This window comes from Bos grunniens, chromosome 1 (assembly GCF_055505025.1).
Source record: "Bos grunniens cultivar Pamir isolate PY7600 chromosome 1, Bosgru_T2T1.0, whole genome shotgun sequence".
NCBI classification, from domain to species: domain Eukaryota; kingdom Metazoa; phylum Chordata; class Mammalia; order Artiodactyla; family Bovidae; genus Bos; species Bos grunniens.
In genome coordinates, this window is record NC_141165.1 from 91066448 (window position 1) to 91087017 (window position 20570).

Sequence of the window (20570 nt, forward strand, 5' to 3'; positions counted from 1 at the left end):
TGGGATACATGTGTCTTTTAGAATTGCAGTTTTCTCGGGGACTATGCCCAGGACTGGGATTGCTAGGTCATACTGTAGATTTATTCCTAGTTTTTTAAGGAATCTCCATACTGTTTTCCATAATGGTTGTGTCAGTTTACATTCCCACCAACAGTGCAGGAGGGTTCCCTTTTCTCCACATCCTCTCCAGCATTATTGTTTTGTAGATTTTTTGGTGATAGCCATTCTGACTGGTGTGCGGTGATACCTCATTGTAGTTTTGATTTGTATTTCTGTAATAATCAGCAGTGTTGAGCATCTTTTTATGCAATAGCTACTTTTACAGAATTGTAAAATATCCTAATCAGTAGTAAATGGATAATCAAAGGAACATACCCCTAGAAAATCATATACTGCTTGGTGGGGTGAGTAAAAGGACGCCTAGTAATTCCTTTTGACTGTTTATGAGTTTCAGATAATTTTTCATGACATCAGTAATGCAACATGAAGTTGTTGTGTAATGACGGAATACTAAAAGAAAAATTTCCTCCTGAGTATATGATAATTGATTTTCTATAACATGTTTGTCTTCATCCATCATTAAGCAATGAACCATGTACTTACTGTCCTGTGATTTTCCTTTTATTATTGCTTGAAACTTTTGAACCATCTGTTTACTATTTTGCACATTAATCTTTCTCCAATAATTGATTGCAGGTTTCTTTGACTACTTTGTATTCACTGTTTTACTTGGCATGGTGCCTTACATACAATAAGAATTCAATTAGTTGATATAATGTGATATATTCTTGAAACTAAGCTAGCCACTTAAAATATTGGTTAATTTCCTGGATCAGTCCATAGATATTAAGTTGCTGCACCTTTTTTGTTTAATTTGTTGTGATACTGATCCATCATTTAGTAATGGTACATTTTTTATTCTTTTATTCTATTAGTGGTGATTTACTCAGAATAGAAGGGAAAATCCTGCATTCAATTTTAGATGAAGTTGTTTTCAAACTTTTATCAACTCCTAGTCCAGTCATAAGAGGTACTGCTACAAAGCTACTACTGTTGATGGCTGAATCCCATCAGGAAATTTTGATTTTACTGAGACTAAGTGCCTGCTACAAAGGTAATACATATATTCTTTCTTTTCTTGAGATTTTTAAAAAGAACATTTTTATTGATGGTATATGGAAAACAAAATACCTGTGTTGTGAAAAAGTCATTAAAGCATACAGATAAAAACTCTGTCACAACAGGTAACAATTCAGGGGAAAAACTATATAATCCAGCCATCTTCATATCTCAACAGATGGCATATGATACTTTATCGATGAGGTTACAGTGAATAATTTGCTCCCTTCCTCACAAAAGATTGTGTGTTAAATATGCCATGTAGTGTAGTAACATAATGACCGAAAAGATCAGTGATCTTTCCTAACTTTATTGAGAAAATAGAGCTTTGCTTGAGAGCTTGACAGCCTTTTAATCTTTACATCATTTATTAATTACTCTTTACCTCCTATACTGCCTTTCCTCAAAGACAAAAAAAATCCCCATCACCCCCAAAATCATGTGAATAAAAATTCAGAAACTTGAGAAGGAAAGGGTTCAGTGTATTACCGTTACCTTATGATAGCTTTTCTTTAATTGAGCATTTACTATAAGTCAGATACTATTCTGCATACCTTATGTGTATTAGAATATTTAATATTCATAACAACCCTGTGAGATGTTTGCTATCCTCATTATATAGCAGTGGAAACAAAAGTGTGGAACATGTAGGTAATTTATCCAAAATCACTCAGTTGTTTTTTTTTTCCAACTGCTAAGCAAAGTTTAATGTGAGCTTTTATTTCTTTGTTAGGCAGAGTCATGAATTTATTACAATATATTTTCTTATTCAGTATGGTCAAGAAATAGGTTTCTAGTTCATTAAGTATCTTATTAATATAGAGTTATATATTAATAATAATAATTTATATTATATATTGGAGAAGGAAATGACAACCTACTCCAGTATTCTTGCCTGGAGAATCCCTTGCACAGAGGAGCCTAGCCAGGCTGTAGCCCATGGGGTCGCAAAGAGTCGGACAAGACTGAGCAACTAACTATATTGTATATAAAATTTCAAGAATTAGAATACAATGTGATATATTTAATGGACTTCCTAGGTAGTGGTGGTAAAGAATCCACCTGCCAATGCAGGAGACACAAGAGATGCAAGTTCAGTCCTTGGTTGGGAACATCCCCTGGAGGAGGGCATGGCAATCCACTCAAGTATTGTTCCCTGGAAAATGCTATGGACAGAGGAGTCTAGCAGGCTACAGTCATAGGGTTTCAAAGAGTCTGTCGGACATGACTGAAGGGACTTAATACACACAGATGTGAGTGACATACCTTACTTGAGTCATTACTGTGAACTTTGTGAGAGAGAAGTCCCAGTAATAAAACTCTAGATGATACTATGCTGCTGCTGCTGCTAAGTCGCTTCAGTCGTGTCCGACTCTGTGCAACCCCATAGATGGCAGCCCACCAGGCTCCCCCATCCCTGGGATTCTCCAGGCAAGAACACTGGAGTGGGTTGCCATTTCCTTTTGCAATGCATGAAAGTGAAAAGTGAAAGTGAAGTCGCTCAGTCGTGTCCTACTCTTAGCGACCTCATGGACTGCAGCCTACCAGCCTCCTCCATCCATGGGATTTTCCAGGCAAGAGTACTGGAGTGGGTTGCCATTGCCTTCTCCAGGTACTATGCTAGATACATATTCTTTCTGTAATTTTATTTCTTCTATAGAAATGTGAATGCCCAACAGAGTTCATTATAAAGGAATTCTATCTTAATCTGTCTCCCTTTCTTTCTCAACAGTAGAACTTATTCAGTTTCCTCAAGATATTTTACAGTTATTAATACTGTTGAGAACTTGAGTCTTAAAGTAGAAGACATGGAAAGACCCATATATTGCTATGGTGTGCTTAGATACTCAGTCGTGTCCAACTCTTTGCAACTCCCTGGACTGAGCCCTCCAGGCTCCTCTGTCCATGGGTATTCTCCAGGCAAGAATACTGGAGTAAGTTGCCATTTCCTCCTCCAGGGGATCTTCCCAATCTAGGGATCCCAGGTCTCCTGCATTGCAGGAGGATTCTTCAGCATCTGAGCCCCCAAGGGGAAGCCCAGTTGTACACTCCAAGCCCATTCTCTTGCTTATGTATATTGCACACATGCATTATAATAATCATTCCTCCATGCCTTAGAAATAGTACTTATTTTGTAACTTACATTACTACTCAGTTTTAATTTGGGATGGAAGTGCAGTATTTTAATGTTATAACACTTCTATAATAAATGCTCAGGAGCCTATTAATTAACCCCATATCACATACATTGTTGATATTTTTATTTAATAATAACTTCCTTTAATTAATAGTAACTAATAGCCAGCTTCAGTACTTCCACAGGATAGGCATTTACTCAGTATATATTCAATATCTTTTAAAAATGTTCTCGTGTAAGGTATTTATGTTGGAACAGGAAAAAATATATATATAACTTTACCCTTTGACTTAGCATAATGATTCCACTCTCCTCCCTGTTTTTTCTAATTAAAGAGATTGACTAAGCAGATTTTGCATCAGATCTCACAAGTAAATACCTCAGAACTGTTAGGACAGTAGAATATCTTAAAGACCTCTATCTAGAAGTTTTTGAGAAAAAGAAAAAGAAAAATCATGTGATTAATCTTGTTATTTTCATTTGTTTCTAAACTATACATTTTAACCTCAAATTCTGATTAGATAACAAAATCATATTTTATTATTAATAGCTATGCCTTTGTTATTCCATTTCAGGACTTAGAAGTCTACTAAATAAACAAGAACCTGGGACAGAGTTTAGTCAAGAACTTGGACAGCTCATTGGTCTTTTAAGCCCTAAGGCCTGTCAGGAAGTAAAAGACCAGGTATTGAATTATAAAAATAATTTGCATATTTACTAAAATTTCAGTAAACAATTTAGTTTGAAAATACTGGCTAGTAGTAGTCTCCTGAATCTTTTATTTGCTTTCTCTTCCCCTTCCTTTACTTATTCTCCTCTAAAATCCAGAGCAGCTATTGTTTGATGAGAGAAGTTGTTTTATGTTCTAAATTTTTAACCCTAGAGCCTTTTTTTTTAATCTATACAGAGTCCTTCATACCCTTGTATCTTTGAATAAGTGAAGCTAAGCATCAGAATGGAAGCAAAGATGTTAAAGCATTAAATAAGCAAAATTGTGAAATCCCTGTAATGAGAATGGAAGTGATATTAATTAGGGAGAATTTGAAGCTGACCAGACTGCATCTTGAATACCTTTTAGATATTGCCTAACTGAGCCTCCTTTGGGAGATGAGGTTTAATATTCTTAGGCTGTTCCTGTCCTGGGTTTATACAAATGTTGCCTTCTGCTCAACTTATTAAAGATGGAGATTAATACTTGCCCAGGCTGATATTTTAAGAAGTAAACTTCTAAAAACAACTTGCCTAGGGATATCTTTAAATTAATTCTGGCCTTTAATTTCAGAAACAACATAAAGCAGCTTGCTTGATTCAAGCTTATTGGAAGGGTTTCCAGACTAGAAAGAGATTGAAGAAGCTTCCATCTGCTGTGATTACTTTGCAGAGGAGTTTCAGGTAAAAAATTTGGGTGAGAGGATTGATGATCTGAGAGGGCTGCTGCTGCTGCTAAGTCGCTTCCGTCGTGTCCGACTCTGTGTGACCCCATAGACGGCAGCCCACCAGGCTCCCCCGTCCCTGGAATTCTCCAGGCAAGAACACTGGAGTGGGTTGCTATTTCTTTCTCCGGTGCATGAAAGTGAAAAGTGAAAGTGAAGTTGCTCAGTCATGTCTGACTCTTTAGCGACCCCATGGACTGCAGCCCACCAGGCTCCTCCGTCCATGGGATTTTCCAAGCAAGAGTACTGGAGTGGGGTGCTGTTGCCTTCTCCCTGAAAGGGCTAGATATATCTTATTAGAGTATAGCTGAGTGAAAACTTAGAGTTTTTTTTTTTTTCTTTTTCAATATTCTAGTGTATTTCTTTCATTCTTGCTTCATACATTTCTGAGTGCCAGCACTTCATTAACCTTATTATACTTTCAAAAACAGAGGACATAACATAAAACAGGAATCTAATGTAACAAATACCTAATCCTATTCACTTAAGACTTTTGTGAGCCAGGTCTACAGAGGGAGCCAATAATGGTCAATATCTCATTAAACCCTTAAAACCAAAAGTTGCCATAATTGTTCAAATGTAATTATGGTAAAAATGTGTATGAATATTAAAAAGCTTAAGTATATTAACCTGATTTTGCTCAGTAAATATGTCATGGATAGATTTGGCCATTGACGTATGACATAGTTTGACATTTATCTCTATTTCAAGTAGACTAAAAATGAAATAATGAAGTCATGGCCCAGTTTTTACATGACTACATCTAGATTCTTAGAGGCAATAAAAAGAACATACACACATGCCACACACATATGAGTTAGCTCCTAGGTCATTGTTGATAAATTGGAGCCATCTCAGAGATGTTTTCATGTAACCTAACTTAAAGCTAAATTTGGTTCACTGAAGTGTCACTTGCATATTCCAGAAGTCAGTGTTTTTTTTTTTTTAAGAAAACTGAAACTATTTTAATAACTGCAGCTGTGTTTCTCAGTTACAAACATGTTTTAAAATAGTGAACTAAAATAGGCTGCATGAAGAAACACCTGTGAGATGGCCCTGCTTTATCATTAATGACGTTAGGAGCTAAGTTGTTTGTATCTGTGTTTTCTTTCAGTTGCCTCTAAGAACCTGTGTGGATTAGTGGTAGGTATTGAAGCCACTCTGGCTGTGTCCCCTAATGGACATTCTTTTCATTGGTAAAAGTTCCTTCAGAGAAGACTTAAAAAGTTAACTGATATCATTGGGCATGAATTTCATTGGTAGCAAAAAAGCTACCAATGGAATTTTTAAACATGTAATTTTTTAAACATGTTTCAAGTGCCTAATATATTCCAGAGCCTATCCTAGGTATTGGGAGAATTAAACAGACTTGAGTTTGTATCCCTCCTCAGCAACTTATGGGCTGAATGATCTTGGACAAGTTTCCCTACCTCCCTTAGCCTCACATTTCCCATCTATAAGGTGGGATAATTGTGTAACTCACAAGATTAAAATAATAGAAAATTTTTTTAGCATGTTACTGGGCACTGAGAATGTGGTAGGGAGGAAAATGCACATTTTTTGCCCTTGAAGATTTACATATCTAATTAGGCAGACAGATCTATTAAATAAATAGTACACATGAGAGGCAAGTATAATCCATTCAGGCATTGCTCAAGGTTTATTGTATATCTTACCTGCTGTTTCTTTAAAAGTATTAATTATTTCTTTGGTGAAATAAATTTGGGAAATGATGGATATTTTGAGAGTCACAATATATTGTTTACAAGAATCTGAGATGTTCTTGGTATAGCTTTACCTTTGTAGTGAACTCAGGTAGAATAGTTACCACTCGTGAATTCTACCTACTATCATTTTCCGCTGTACATCCTCTTAAACAGTTAAAGGTGCCCCTGTGCCATGGATTCAGACCTTTAATGTTTAGTAGTTGCCAAATTTGCCAGTCTATTTTCCTTTGCAATATTAAAAAATCTATTTAAAAGTATCCTAGAATTACAGATTTTGTCCACTTAGAAATGTATCTATGGAATCTAATTAATAGTCCACTGTTTAAAATAGAAATTCCATTTCTTTATGTAGCAAGACCAGAGTGGTTATAAATATATCTCTTAAAAGGCATTTTCCATGAGGCCAAAATTGCTTAAATCTCACATTATAATGTTTTTAATTTTTTAAACTCCAGTTTGCTCCAGGCTTGAGCACCTTTCCTCTTCTATTAGTTGCAACAGTTTATGCAAATTTCTTTTGCTTCCTTTGTAGCTGGGCTTTCTGCAAAGGTTATTTCTGTCTCTTTGTGGTCAGGTCATTATCTCAGAGTAATTTCCCTCCCCCATGTTTTTTTGGGGGAGGGACTGCCCACCACTCATTATCATGGACCTAGATTCATCAGAGCTTTGGATTAAACAAGAGATATTCTGGTATAGTCACACTCTTTTTAAAGCACTTTCTTGGGGCTTTCTTTTTTATTTTATCATTTTTCATGGTCAGAAACTTCATTTTCTGTTAAAATTTCATTTTCTGCCCTTTTCCTCAGCAAGGTTTTCTGAAGCAGCTAACAGCCGTCTCAGTTACTCTCAGGAAAGCTCACAATTTGCCTACCTCTAACATGGTGCTGGTATTTAAGTTATCTTATTTGTTTTACTTGTAGGGGAAGAAAACAGTTTTTTTCCCTCTATCTATTTAGGTTCATTGGTTGGAGTCATGAAGACTATACTGACAGAAACAAAAACAGATTAACAAAAGAAAAACAATTTCTTAACATGTGAAGCACACATCACATGGAAGAAACCTGACATGATGCATAACTTAAGGGGTGGTTAGAACTGGGGTTTATATAGTTCTTGCTTTCTGAGATGGCCCACACTCTGTCAGTGGAATGTGTTTCTCCCAGGGTTGTTCTAGCCTTTTGAGACAGACCGCGTTCTGTCTACGTAATGTGTATCTCTCTAAATAAATCCACTTCTTACCTAAAAAAAAGAAAAGAACTTGGGCTTAATTTTATATATATAATATATATATTGTATGTATGTATATATATATAAAGAATAATTTATAGAGAAGTGACAGGTGAAAAGAAAAGGTTTTTAGGCTTCTAAGGACAGTGAACTGTGGGAAGGTAAGTATATTGGGGAAAGTAAATATGTTGGGGAACTAACTAATGAAAGATATGTGTTATTTGTGCAGGTTCGTCTTAGCATAACTTTCCATCTTCATGGCCAAACCTTGGGAGGAAAAGTTTGTGACAGTCCTCATTTCTCAGATGTTTCTGCTTTTAGTCAGTTAAAAGACACTCTGGGAAGACTTCTTTCTGTGCTTCGTCATTCTCTTTTGCCCCCAGCTCAAAACAGTCTTTATGCCAAAGTGGCATATTCCACTACCTTTCAACTTCCCCTTGAAATTGATCTCAAAGGCATAACTGTGTCTCTTTGTTTGCCTTAGGGACAGTGATTATAGGCAGCAGTCACTCAGATAAATGTTGATTGAGTTAAATGAACAAAATCCTTTAAATGCTTCTTTGAAATTTTTATTTTTTCATAGTTTATAGAATTCCATCCAGTGAATGAACCAGAATTTATTTATATAACTCACTGTTGTAGGATATGTGCTTCCCTCGTGTCTCAATGGTAAAGAATCCACCTGCCAGTGCAGGAGATGCAGGTTCAATCCCTGGGTCAGGAAGATCCCCTGGAGTAAGAAATGGCAACCCACTTCGGTGTTCTTGTTTGGGAAGTCCTATGGACAGAGGAGCCTGGTGGGCTATGACTTAACGACTAAACAGCAACAACATTGTAGGACATACGGTTTGTTTTCAACTTGTTACTATTGTAATGCTGTGGAGAAAATCCTTGAACATAAATATTGACATATGTATCAGATTTTTCCTTAAGGAGTATTAGAAATGGAATTAATTGGTTATGATTTTTAAGGTGTTTGATACATATTTTAAATATTTCTCCAGAAAAAAATTTGATGCATATATCCAAATATTTCTTCAGAAATGTTGTACACGCAGCACATGAAAACTTATTTCATCATATTCTAACTACACTTTAAAAATTTTTTTGCTCTCTGTACTTATATGATTACTATCAAGGTTAAGCCTTTTTTCATATACTTCTTGAGTAGATATATGATTATGAAAATTATGTGTACTTAATGTTTCTGTCATAGATCTAAACGAACAAAGATGTTAATGAAGCTAAGTAGACAGAAGGAAGAAGAGGACCACAGATTACAGCTGCAAATTCAAAGGCAGAGAGCCATGAGACTTTCCCGAGAAATACGGCTGAATATGCTTGAAATAGTTCATCCAGGTGTGTGGCATTATCAGTTTATAAGCATAAGATTGATAGGGTAGCTTTTGATAAACCAAATTTCCTAGCTACCTGATGAGTTAATTTTTAAATGTGGACCTTTACCCCTGTTTCAGCTTTTTCAGGTAAATCTTAATAAATCTCTTCAGTCAAAAAAAAAGTCTTATTTTTTTCTGATTAGACTTACTAGTTGATGATGAGCAATCTCTCCACTAATTTTTCTTAATTTTCAGATAAATCAGTGAAACAAAATTTTATGCTTAAGGATAGATGTCTTTGACATAAAGAAAGAACCCCTTGAACTTAAGTAAGGTGTTAGAATATTGCTACATTCTGCTCTCAGAACTTAACTCATGCCTCAGTATAAACCTGGTGACACCTTCTTGCCATCTTTGACACACAAAGCTGAAATTAATATTAAAGTGTAGCCTGGGAAATCTGAGTCATTTCAAGATTCCTTTTTTATTCTCCTTCCCCTTCCTACTACTTATTCCTAGTATCCCTCAATAGCCTCTTACTTGTCTTCCTTTGCCTTAAATACAGATCTTTCCCAGGGTTCCTTCTTTACCCCATTATTCTCATATTGCTCTTCCTGGGGTATCCCATCCATAACTGTAGTTTCAATTACCAAATGAGTGCTTAGCATTCTTAAGTCTTGTCTGCATCCTCACCCTTTTTCCTAAGATCTAGATCAGCCCTACCCAACAGAACTTTCTACAAAATGAAATGTTCTTTGTCTACACTGTTCAGTAAAGTGTCAGTGATAGAGATAGCTGTTGACTTGAAATGTGGCTAGTGCACTTGAGGGCCTTAAATTTTATTTTATTGTCTTTAAGTAGCCATTTGTGACTAGTGCTTACTACATTGGACAGCTCAGCTCTGTAGCCAGGTGCTTATTGATTAGCTTTACTTAGATAGCCACAAGCATCCCCAAAGCTAGTCATTATCTGTCCCCACAGATTTCCACTTCCTGTATTTCTAATCTCTCAGGTAATTGCACCAGCAGTCTACTCAATGTACCATCTGTGAGACATCCTGGAATTTTTTCCCCTCCTTCCACATGTAGTTCACTACTAAGTCCTATGAATTTTGGCACTATCTCAAATATATCCCTTTTAATTTTTAAAATTAAAATTTTTTTAAATTAAAATTTTTTAATTTAAAAATTAAATTAGCTACTGTGAACCCTAGGATATATGCTGACCAATTGCTAGAAACTAAAAAGAAAATTATCTGTAGAACCAAATGAGTGACTAAAGAGAAATTTAGAACCATACAGAGTAGGTAACGTATATGCACAATGTGCCCTTTCCTTTTGGTGGTACTGAATGACTTTCTATTTACTTATGATTCTTTTTTTCTAAATATTCTTGCTATTGGATTTTTAGTCCTTTCTCATTCCTGGGATTCAAAATAATTATGTGAGTCTTTTTTCTAAAGAAGATGCATAAACTGAGAAGGCTTTTGGAGCTCTTGTAAAGTAATAGAATTGGGAAAATCATATTGAAAATAATTAAAGGACTACAAGATTGTTACTTTGATTGTCCTGATTCTAGAATTTGAGAAAGCATAGAAGTGAGTATGTTGTAATAGTGTCTGTCATCTTTTTAGGTCAGGTGGAAAAACATAATCGGGAAATAGAAGAGAAATCAGCATTGATTATCCAGAAACATTGGAAAGGGTACAGGGAAAGGAAAAATTTTCGCCAACAGAGGCCATCTCTTACAGAATATAAAGCCGCTGTCATACTTCAGAGAGCAGTAAGTCTGATGTAGTAAAAAGAGTACTGGATTAGTAGGCAGAGACATGGGTTCAAACTTGACTTTTGCTGTTTACCTGCTGTAAAGTCTTGGTTAAGTCTTTTAACTTAGCTTTTTCTAAGCCTTTGTTTCTTCCTCTGTCAGAACCTCCTTAGGGCCAAAATGATTTAGATATTCAGTCCTTATTAATTTGATAGAACCTTGTGCATCATTTACCAAAATTCAGTGTTGTTATTTGTTAATTTTTTTTGTTTTTACTTGAACTATGAGTCTCTCAAGGATAAGTCACTAAGTCTTATTTATTGTCAACTTCTCCCATATGCTTGATACATGAATGAATGTCTACCCTGTGTTTTTCACTCAGTTGTTCTGTGGATCAGATGACCTAATATATGGGAAAGTATTTTGTCAATTGTAAAGTCCTGTTTAAGTGCAGCATATCATATTGGATGTTTTCAATGTATAGATAATATATTAGGTATAATAGGATCATTATAATTCTTGAATTATAGAATGGCATTCTTCAGTGATTTTCCTGGGGTTTATCTGGAGCATAGTAATATTTTATAGCACAACTCTATTTCACTTAATATCTAGTTTTCCTAATATGTAGTTATTTACTTACACATGGTTAATGTTCATATTAGGATTTCAGTCAAAGCATTTAGATTTATAACCCCTTATTGTAAAATTTTAGATCAGTTTCAGTTTTTCACAGTCATAGATTTTAAACAATCTCTTTGTTGATTTCTCTGGTTAAGCTTTTACAAAGTCTTTTTCAAACCATTCAAAAAACAGAGTCATACTCTACTCTAGGAGAAAGAGAAAGAGTCTGCTGCCTTCATCTTTCTCATTCAGGCCAAGTCTGCAACAGATGGTCCTGTTCTGTCACTGAATCACATCCATGCATGCTGTTTACCTTCTGCTAAGCAAGGCCGTCTAAGGATTAACCCATAGATACCAGTGTTAGCCCTGGAGGAGGGCATGGCAACCCACTCCAGTATTCCTGCTTGGAGAATCTCCATGGACAGAGGAACCTTGCAGGTTACAGTCCATGGGATCACAAAGAGTTGGACACAACTGAGTGACTAAGCATAGCACAGCACTAGTGTTAGAGACTGATGGTGAAAGGAGGAACCTCTGGATCCTTTCTAATACCTTCACCTCATGACTACCTCCTTTTTTTTTTCCCCCCCTGTGCTGCTTGTCATATGGGATCTTAGTTCCCTGACCAAGGATCAAACCCATGCCCACTGCAGTGGTGCAGCAGAAGTGCAGAGTCTTAACCACTGGACTACTAGGGAAGTCCCAATTTTTTTATTTTGATTACATGTTGAAATGTTAATATTTTACTTATATTGAGTTATGCTTATGTAACTCAGTACATGCAAAATACTAACTTCACCTCTTTTTACCTTTTACCCTGTGTAAACCAACTAATTTCAAATTACACATCCTTACTCATGTAGACAACTTAGGGTTTTCTGTAGTAGTATAGTATTGGAATTAAATTTGAAGAATTAGCTGCCTTTACCCTTTTAATGCTCCAGGATTTTCTTTTCTTGCTTTTACACCTCTTAAGAAACTCAAAGGGGGCCCCCAAGAGCATGGGAGTACCAGGCATCAATAGGACCAAGCAGGGTCTGTGCTGGTGGTCAGTTAGCAGAACACTGCCCTCCTTGGCTGGCTTTAGACTCCCAGGAGAGTCTCTGAGAGAGATGGCCAGAGATGCTTAACTGGTCCTCTGCAATTTGGTGCAAATGGCAGACAACTTTTCTTTTGCCGAGCACTGTGATCTGCTAAGCCTACAAATGCTCTCTTTTTATCCTTCAACATTGTGTCCTCTAAAGTTACCCTGTTAGTGCTCAGCCAGGAGCAGTCAGAGGGGTTGAAGCATGGGTCTGCAGGAGTATTGGCAGACCTGAGTTTTAAAATCTGGCTCCATTTTTACTGTTTGATGAATTTAAAGGTAGTAGACCAGGTGGAGAAGGCAATGGCAACCCACTCCAGTGTTCTTGCCTGGAGAACCCCAGGGACTGGGGAGCCTGGTGGGCTGCCGTCTATGGGGTCGCACAGAGTTGGACACGACTGAAGCGACTTAGCAGCAGCAGCAGCAGCAGGCCAGGCGGATTTCTTGATCACCCGCACTGAGGTTTTGAAACAATATCTTATCTCCTGGAAGGAGGGTGTAGCATAGCCCAGGAAGACTGCCATGGACATGTTGGTCAGTTGAACTCAGGAGGCCTGTACTGGATGATCTCAGGCTGGGGCATTGTGTATGAGGAGACGCCTTGCTCAGAGGAGCCAGTCCATGACCATCCACTCTGGGTTAATTTGAGGACCTCACAGAAGATATTAGAGCCTTGCTACCAGGAACTGAAAAGCAGTGAAATCCCTAAACCCAGTAAGGATAATGTGACCATTGCTGTCATTTCTGGAGAAGCCCTGGGAGTCAAGTCAAAGATTTACATCTGCACACCAACCTTATATTTGGACTTCAAATTGGACAAAGGAGCAAAGCATTCCCAGCCTATTCCTAAAGGATGGACAAGCTCCCTTTGTACCATATCTGGAAATGTGTATACTGTACAGATAATATGCAACAAAAAACAGAACCTCATCACACAGCTGTGTTATGGGAAGGTGACAGTGTCCAGGTGGAGAATAAAGATCCTGAGAGAAGCCACTCCATCCTAATTCTTGAGGAGCCATTAAGAGAACCAGCTGTTCAGCATGGAAAAGTATACTTACCCTTAGAGAATCCAAAATGTGATGCTTTCTTGACTTGAAATTTTTGTAATCTTCTATTTATTGTCAGTGAGGTGCTGCTAATTTTCAAACATAACTTAGACCTTCATGAAAGGACACAGCCTCATATACTGCAGAGATATCAAAACTATGATGAGATTTTTTTTTATCAAGTCAGTTCAGTTCTTGACATTAGCCAATGCTATTTAATTGACAACTACAGTAAATCTTTAAAGTTCTTACCACAAGAATTCTGTAACTGGTATGGCGACAGATGTTAACTATACCTACTGTGACAGCCATTTCTGAATATGCACAAATATCAACATTATGTTGGACACCTGAAATTAATATAATATTGTATGTCAATAATATTGTACCTCAATTTTAAAAAATAAAGAAGATAAAAAGAACTAAAACTTCAAAAATGGTTGTGAAAGAGCCAAGCCTAAGAATATTTTGAATAAAGAGATTGTCATTCCTGATGACAGCTTGCAATGGGTGAGGGAGATATAATTGCATTCGTTTATCTGAAATTTGGTCTTTATAAATCATTCACAATCCTAGTTTAAAAACTTGTTTTATACTCCTTGGGAATCAGATGCTGGGAAAATAACTGTTTGCTGTTTACATGTGCCTGAGTTTGTTTGAAACTAAGAACTACAGAACGCATACCATTTTAGTGGTAGAGATTTCTCAGACCATTCTTGATTTCAGAAATGTGGAAAATGACTTTGAAAGAGCCAAAACCTGAAAATCAAATATTGGAAACGAGTGACAAGCACAAGGGCAGGTCTGACTGCCTTCTAGAATTTTCCATTTGTGGGATCCACCTGTTCATATTCAGTGCATCCAGTTTCCAAAGCTGACTTTGCCAGTGCTTCTAAAGAATTCCACACTGATAAACATGGTTTTTACAGCAATGAATGTGAGATATTTCCTGGCACCAGCAAATAAACCTAATTATTGGTTCTTTTACAAAAAATAAGAAGCTCAGAAAGAAGGTGATGTTTGCTTGCATCTCCTCTCTAGAGCCAGAATGATAGCTAATTCTTGCTACCTGATTATAGAAGAAAAGTTCCATGTATACATATCCATTGAAGACCAACTGCAAAAGCACTTACTGAAACAAACCATTGGCAGTTGAAAAAAATAAACATTTGGAGATAGATATAATCTCAGAGAGTCCTAAAATAACAAAGAATGAAGAAGAGACAGAGAAAGAGATGTCAAGGTGAACTTTGTCTGATCTAAGGGCAAAAATTCCCCTGTTCTGGAAACTTTACTTTTGAGTTCCCAGCATAGCATCATAAACCTGACTTGGTACTAAAAACAAGAGGCAGAGGAAGGATAGGAAATACAAGGAAGAAAAATCAAGAAAAGGGAAGAACAGAAGAAAAGGAGAAAAATCTCTCAAGAGGAGAATGAAAACACAGCTGAAGACTTGAGTACTATAGTAAAAACATAAGGAAAGTTTATATACTGATGTGAAAACCTCCAGCCCCTTTTTACTTCTCAGCTCTCAGTGCTGTTACCCTGGCTTAAATCCTGTTGAAAACATTTTCTTGAGGAAATCTGAACAGTCCAAGAGAATAGTTAAACTCACTTTGAGGTGCTCCAATGAAACAGCCCAGTTCCGTAGCCCTAAAAAGAAGTACATAGTAGATTAACCCTACCCTCCTGCTCAGCATTTCTAAACAGCTGAAAGTATCACTGGACATCTGAGGAAAGCTAATGCCAAACAAACAGAATACTACTACTCGGTGGAAACAGCTATTGCAGGCATAAGAAAACATTTTAAATGTATTATTTTCTCAGAGAGCTAAAAGAAAATAATACATGAAACAAAATCAAGATGCTGTATAACAGGGAACAAATATAATAAAATTTGCCAGAAAAAATAATACAAGATATAATAAAAGGGATAGGAAAGAAGGATTGGGAAATCTAGAGAGCAGGGCAAAAAGAAAAGAGAACCAGTCTAAGAGGTCAAATATCCAAACATGTGAAACAGAGAAGAAAAAAAAAACTGGAGGAGAGAAAATAAAATAGTTTGATTTCCCAAAACCAAATACCATGTGGTTCAGTTCAAAAGGACTGAGCAACTGTCCAATACAATGACAGAAATACACTCACATTTATTTCACATTACTGTGAAATACACTGGGAACAAAAGTACTCTTCAACAACATAATTGGAAGCTAAAAGGTATTAGAGTTAGGCTGACACATGTTTGAGGGAAAATGACTTCCAATTAGAATTCTGCATCCAACCAAACCATCAGTTAAAAATAAAGATAGACTATAAAGATATATTTATGCATCATAAATCTCTGAAACAAAGGAATAACTCAAGAAAGGAATCCAGAAAACACAAAGGAAAAATGAGAAGAGTCACCAAGATGGGATATCAGGATGACAGCTATACACCAAGCATAGAGAATGATTGATCCAGATTGGAGCAGGTCAAAAAGCTCCAGAATATATATCCAAGAAAATTAATTTGGTAGATTGCCTGATATGTTTTACTGTATGGTCAATTAGGGCAGAAGTTGTTATATATAATCAGTGATAAATACATATAAAAATAATCAATAACAGAATTATTCATTCCTTATTTTTCTAATGTATTAAAATATGCAAGGAAGAAAAAAGTAATCACATACTATATGATCATAAAATAAATAGCCTTTATGTAGGCATAATGTCAGAGAAGGCAATGGCACCCCACTCCAGTACTCTTGCCTGAAAAATCCCATGGATGGAGGAGGCTGGTAGGCTGCAGTCCATGGGGTTACGAAGAGTTGGACACGACTGAGCGACTTCACTTTCACTTCTCACTTTCATGCATTGGAGAAGGAAATGGCAACCCACTCCAGTGTTCTTGCCTGGAGAATCCCAGGGACGGGGGAGCCTGGTGGGCTGCCGTCTATGGGGTCGCACAGAGTCGGACACGACTGAAGCGACTTAGCAGCAGGCATAATGTAAACACTGAACATTAACATAACTAAAATTATGATTTAATAATATTGAATATTTAGAGATATAGAAAGTATGTGTGAAAGAGAGCTAAGTCCTTACCTTTCATATAAGAAAGTCAATAGATAATACCGATTACTGAAAAAAATCACAAAAATATAGATAGAAATAAATATCAGAAGAAAAACCTGAAAGAACTAAAGTTGAAACATAGTTTTGGCCACAGCAGTCAGAGCAGAAAAAGAAATAAAAGGAATCCAAATTGGAAAAGAAGTAAAACTCTCACTGTTTGCAGATGACATGATCCTCTACATAGAAAACCCTAAAGGCTCCACCAGAAAATTATTAGAACTAACCAATGATTATAGTAAAGTTGCAGGATATAAAATCAACACACAGAAATCCCTTGTGTTCCTATACACTAATAATGAGAAAACAGAAAGAGAAATTAAGGAAACAATTCCATTCACCATTGCAACAAAAAGAATAAAATACTTAGGAATATATCTACCTACAGACACTAAAGACCTATATATGAAAAACTATAAAACACTGGTGAAAGAAATCAAAGAGGACACTAACAGATGGAGAAATATACCATGTTCATGGATTGGAAGAATCAGTATAGTGAAAATGAGTATACTACCCAAAACAATTTATAGATTCAATGCAATCCCTATCAAGCTACCAACGGTATTCTTCACAGAGCTAGAACAAATAATTTCACAATTTGTATGGAAATAGAAAAAACCTTGAATAGCCAAAGCTATCTTGAGAAAGAAGAATGGAACTGGAGGAATCACCCTGCCTGACTTCAGGCTCTACTACAAAGCCGCAGTCATCAAGACAGTATGGTACTGGCACAAAGACAGAAATATAGATCAATGGAACAAAATAGAAAGCCCAGAGATAAGTCAACACACATATGGACATCTTATCTTTGACAAAGAGTCAAGAATATACAATGGAGAAAAGACAATCTCTTTAACAAGTGGTGCTGGGAAAACTGGTCAACCACTTGTAAAAGAATGAAACTAGAACACTTTCTAACACCGTACACAAAAATAAACTCAAAATGGATTAAAGATCTAAATGTAAGACCAGAAACTATAAAACTCCTAGAGGAGAACATAGGCAAAACACTCTCTGACATACATCACAGCAGGATCCTCTATGACCCACCTCCCAGAATATTGGAAATAAAAGCAAAAATAAACAAATGGGACCTAATTAAACTTAAAAGCTTCTGCACAACAAAGGAAACTATAAGCAAGGTGAAAAGACAGCCTTCAGAATGAGAGAAAATAATAGCCAATGAAGCAACTGACAAACAACTAATCTCAGAAATATACAAGCATTGAAACATGTGAAATGTCATGTATGAAACGAGATGCCAGTCCAGGTTCAATGCACGATGCTGGATGCTTGGGGCTGGTGCACTGGGACGACCCAGAGGGATGGTGTGGGGAGGGAGGAGGGAGGAGGGTTCAGGATAAATTTTAAGAAAAATTATTAAAAGTAAAAAAATAAATAAATAAATAAAATAAAATAAAATAAATATATACAAGCAACTCCTACAGCTCAATTCCAGAAAAATAAATGACCCAATCAAAAAATGGGCCAAAGAACTAAATAGACATTTCTCCAAAGACATACAGATGGCTAACAAACACATGAAAAGATGCTCAACATCACTCATTATCAGAGAAATGCAAATCAAAACCACTATGAGGTACCATTTCACGCCAGTCAGAATGGCTGCAATCCAGAAGTCTACAAGTAATAAATGCTGGAGAGGATGTGGAGAAAAGGGAACCCTCTTACACTGTTGGTGGGAATGCAAACTAGTACAGCCACTATGGAGAACAGTGTGGAGATTCCTTAAAAAACTGGAAATAGAACTGCCTTATGACCCAGCAATCCCACTGCTGGGCATACACACCGAGGAACCAGAATTGAAAGAGATACGTGTACCCCAATGTTCATCGCAGCACTATTTATAATAGCCAGGACATGGAAGCAACCTAGATGTCCATCAGCAGACGAATGGATAAGAAAGCTGTGGTACATATACACAATGGAGTATTACTCAGCCATTAAAAAGAATACATTTGAATCAGTTCTAATGAGGTGGATGAAACTGGAGCCGATTATACAGAGTGAAGTAAGCCAGAAAGAAAAACACCAATACAGTATACTAACGCATATATGTGGAATTTAGAAAGATGGTAACGATAACCCTGTATATGAGACAGCAAAAGAGACACTGATGTATAGAACAGTCTTTTGGACTCTGTGGGAGAGGGAGAGGGTGGGATGATTTGGGAGAATGCCATTGAAATATGTATAATATATATGAAACGAGTCGCCAGTCCAGATTCGATGCACAATACTGGATGCTTGGGGCTGGGGCACTGGGACGACCCAGAGGGATGGTATGGGGAGGGAGGAGGGAGGAGGGTTCAGGATGGGGAACACATGTATGCCTGTGGCGGATTCATTTCGATACATGGCAGAACCAATACAATATTGTAAAGTTTAAAAAAAAACAAAAACTAAAGTTGATGTCTTTGAGCAGAGAGGACAGGATAACTGGGCAGAGAGCTGTAAATTTTTAACAGTTCTTCTAAAACTGATACTTTAAACAATAGAGTTACATCAACAAATTTTTGGAAAACATCAAATTGTAAAATATATTAGGTTGCAGGTCATGCAGTTTTCTTGCAGCTCTTCAACTCTATAGTTGAAGCACAAAAGAAATTGACAGGATGGAAACAAATGAGCATGATTGTGTTTCAGTAAACATTTGTAGACACTGAATTTTGAATTTCCCTTAATTTTCACATGTCATAAAATAATTCTTTTCCTTTTGAACTTCATAATCATATAAAATGTAAAAGGGCTTCTCTGGTGACTCAAACAGTAAAGAATCTGCCTGCAGTGCAGGTGACCTTGGTTCGATCCCTGGGTCAGAAAGATCCCCTGGAGAAGGGAATAGGTACCCATTCCAGTATTCTTGCCTGGAGAATTCCATGGACAGAGGAGCCTGGCAGGCTACAGTCTATGGGATCGCAAAGAATCGGACACAACTGAGCAACTAACACTTGCACTTCACTTTCAAAATGTAAAAAAATCATTCTTCTCCACCTACTCAAAAACAGATAGCAGCTGGATTTGATCTGTGGGCCATAATTTTCCAACTTTTGCCTTTAATAATGTGAACATAGAACAAAGGAGAAGAGTGAAAAAAATTGGACAAAATAATTTGTCTCCAAATCTTGCCTGTTACAAGATTTCTTATCTGGAGTTCATTCTGAAGAACAAAAGGAAGCACATTTGTTTACCAAACTTTTTCTAATACAGTGTCTCCTTGATCTTTACTATCTTTTGGCTAAGTAGAATTGGGGGTCCTTGTTTTCTGTAGACATAGAACCTGTCTTATGGAGATTGAGTGACTTGCCCAAAATCAAACAGGTTTATAAGGGACTAGAACTTAGACTAGAACTCAGAGCTGGTTCCCCGTTTATTTCTGTTTATTGCCTTCTGTAAAAATAATACATGAATATATCCTTATAAAATATTAAAACACTACAAAAGATTAAAAAGTTATTGTCCTCTGTCACATCTGTCATCTCTCCCTCTATACACACTATGAGTTAACAACTATTACAGTGTTGTCCCTACTATATATTGTTGTAGAAAGAAAATAGTTCTATCAGTCAGGGAAGAAAAATCACAAGTTTTTGTTTTTTTTTTCCGCCCCCCCAGACTCTTAAATTCCTAGCAAAATGCCGTAAGAAAAAGAAGCTATTGGCTCCTTGGCCTGGACTCAGAGAAGTCACTGATGCACGCAGAATTGAACTGAAACAACAAGTGGATGACTATATCAGAAGACATCCAGTGTGTAGGCTTTTGTGTTACATTTTTGCAGTGTGTGATACTCACCAACAAATAAGCGTCTCAGTTGTATGTGTACATTTATTATTGGCATAAGGTAATGTAATGGCTTTATTGTAGCCTTACCATGGCATTACCTTGACTTTACTATGGCTTTGGAGTCTTATAATTGCGTGGACCATAAA

The 20570-nt window shown here is 36.7% G+C and overlaps 2 protein-coding genes across 41 annotated transcripts in view; both read left to right on the forward strand.

The window, feature by feature from the left end:
- IQCB1 (IQ motif containing B1) overlaps positions 1 to 20570 on the forward strand; it is a 45182-nt gene that overhangs the window by 21791 nt on the left and 2821 nt on the right. For 19 of the 40 annotated variants that reach the window (XM_086403619.1, XM_086403630.1, XM_086403758.1 and 16 more), the window contains 6 exons: positions 936 to 1114; positions 3832 to 3941; positions 4539 to 4648; positions 8860 to 9002; positions 10614 to 10762; positions 20257 to 20388. In XM_086403619.1, coding sequence (XP_086259745.1) covers positions 936 to 1114; positions 3832 to 3941; positions 4539 to 4648; positions 8860 to 9002; positions 10614 to 10762; positions 20257 to 20388 — 823 coding nt within the window. Of the gene's footprint in view, positions 1 to 935; positions 1115 to 3831; positions 3942 to 4538; positions 4649 to 8285; positions 8490 to 8859; positions 9003 to 10613; positions 10763 to 20256; positions 20393 to 20570 lie in introns of all 40 variants that reach the window. The other 21 variants (XM_086403653.1, XM_086403784.1, XM_086403639.1 and 18 more) reach the window with 5 other exon arrangements.
- On the forward strand, positions 12911 to 16145 carry PIR (pirin; the record flags this gene model as incomplete). The annotated part of the gene is given in 2 exon segments (XM_086403858.1): positions 12911 to 13346; positions 13349 to 16145. Coding segments are annotated over 2 exon segments (639 nt in total), but the record flags the coding sequence as incomplete, so codon positions are not given.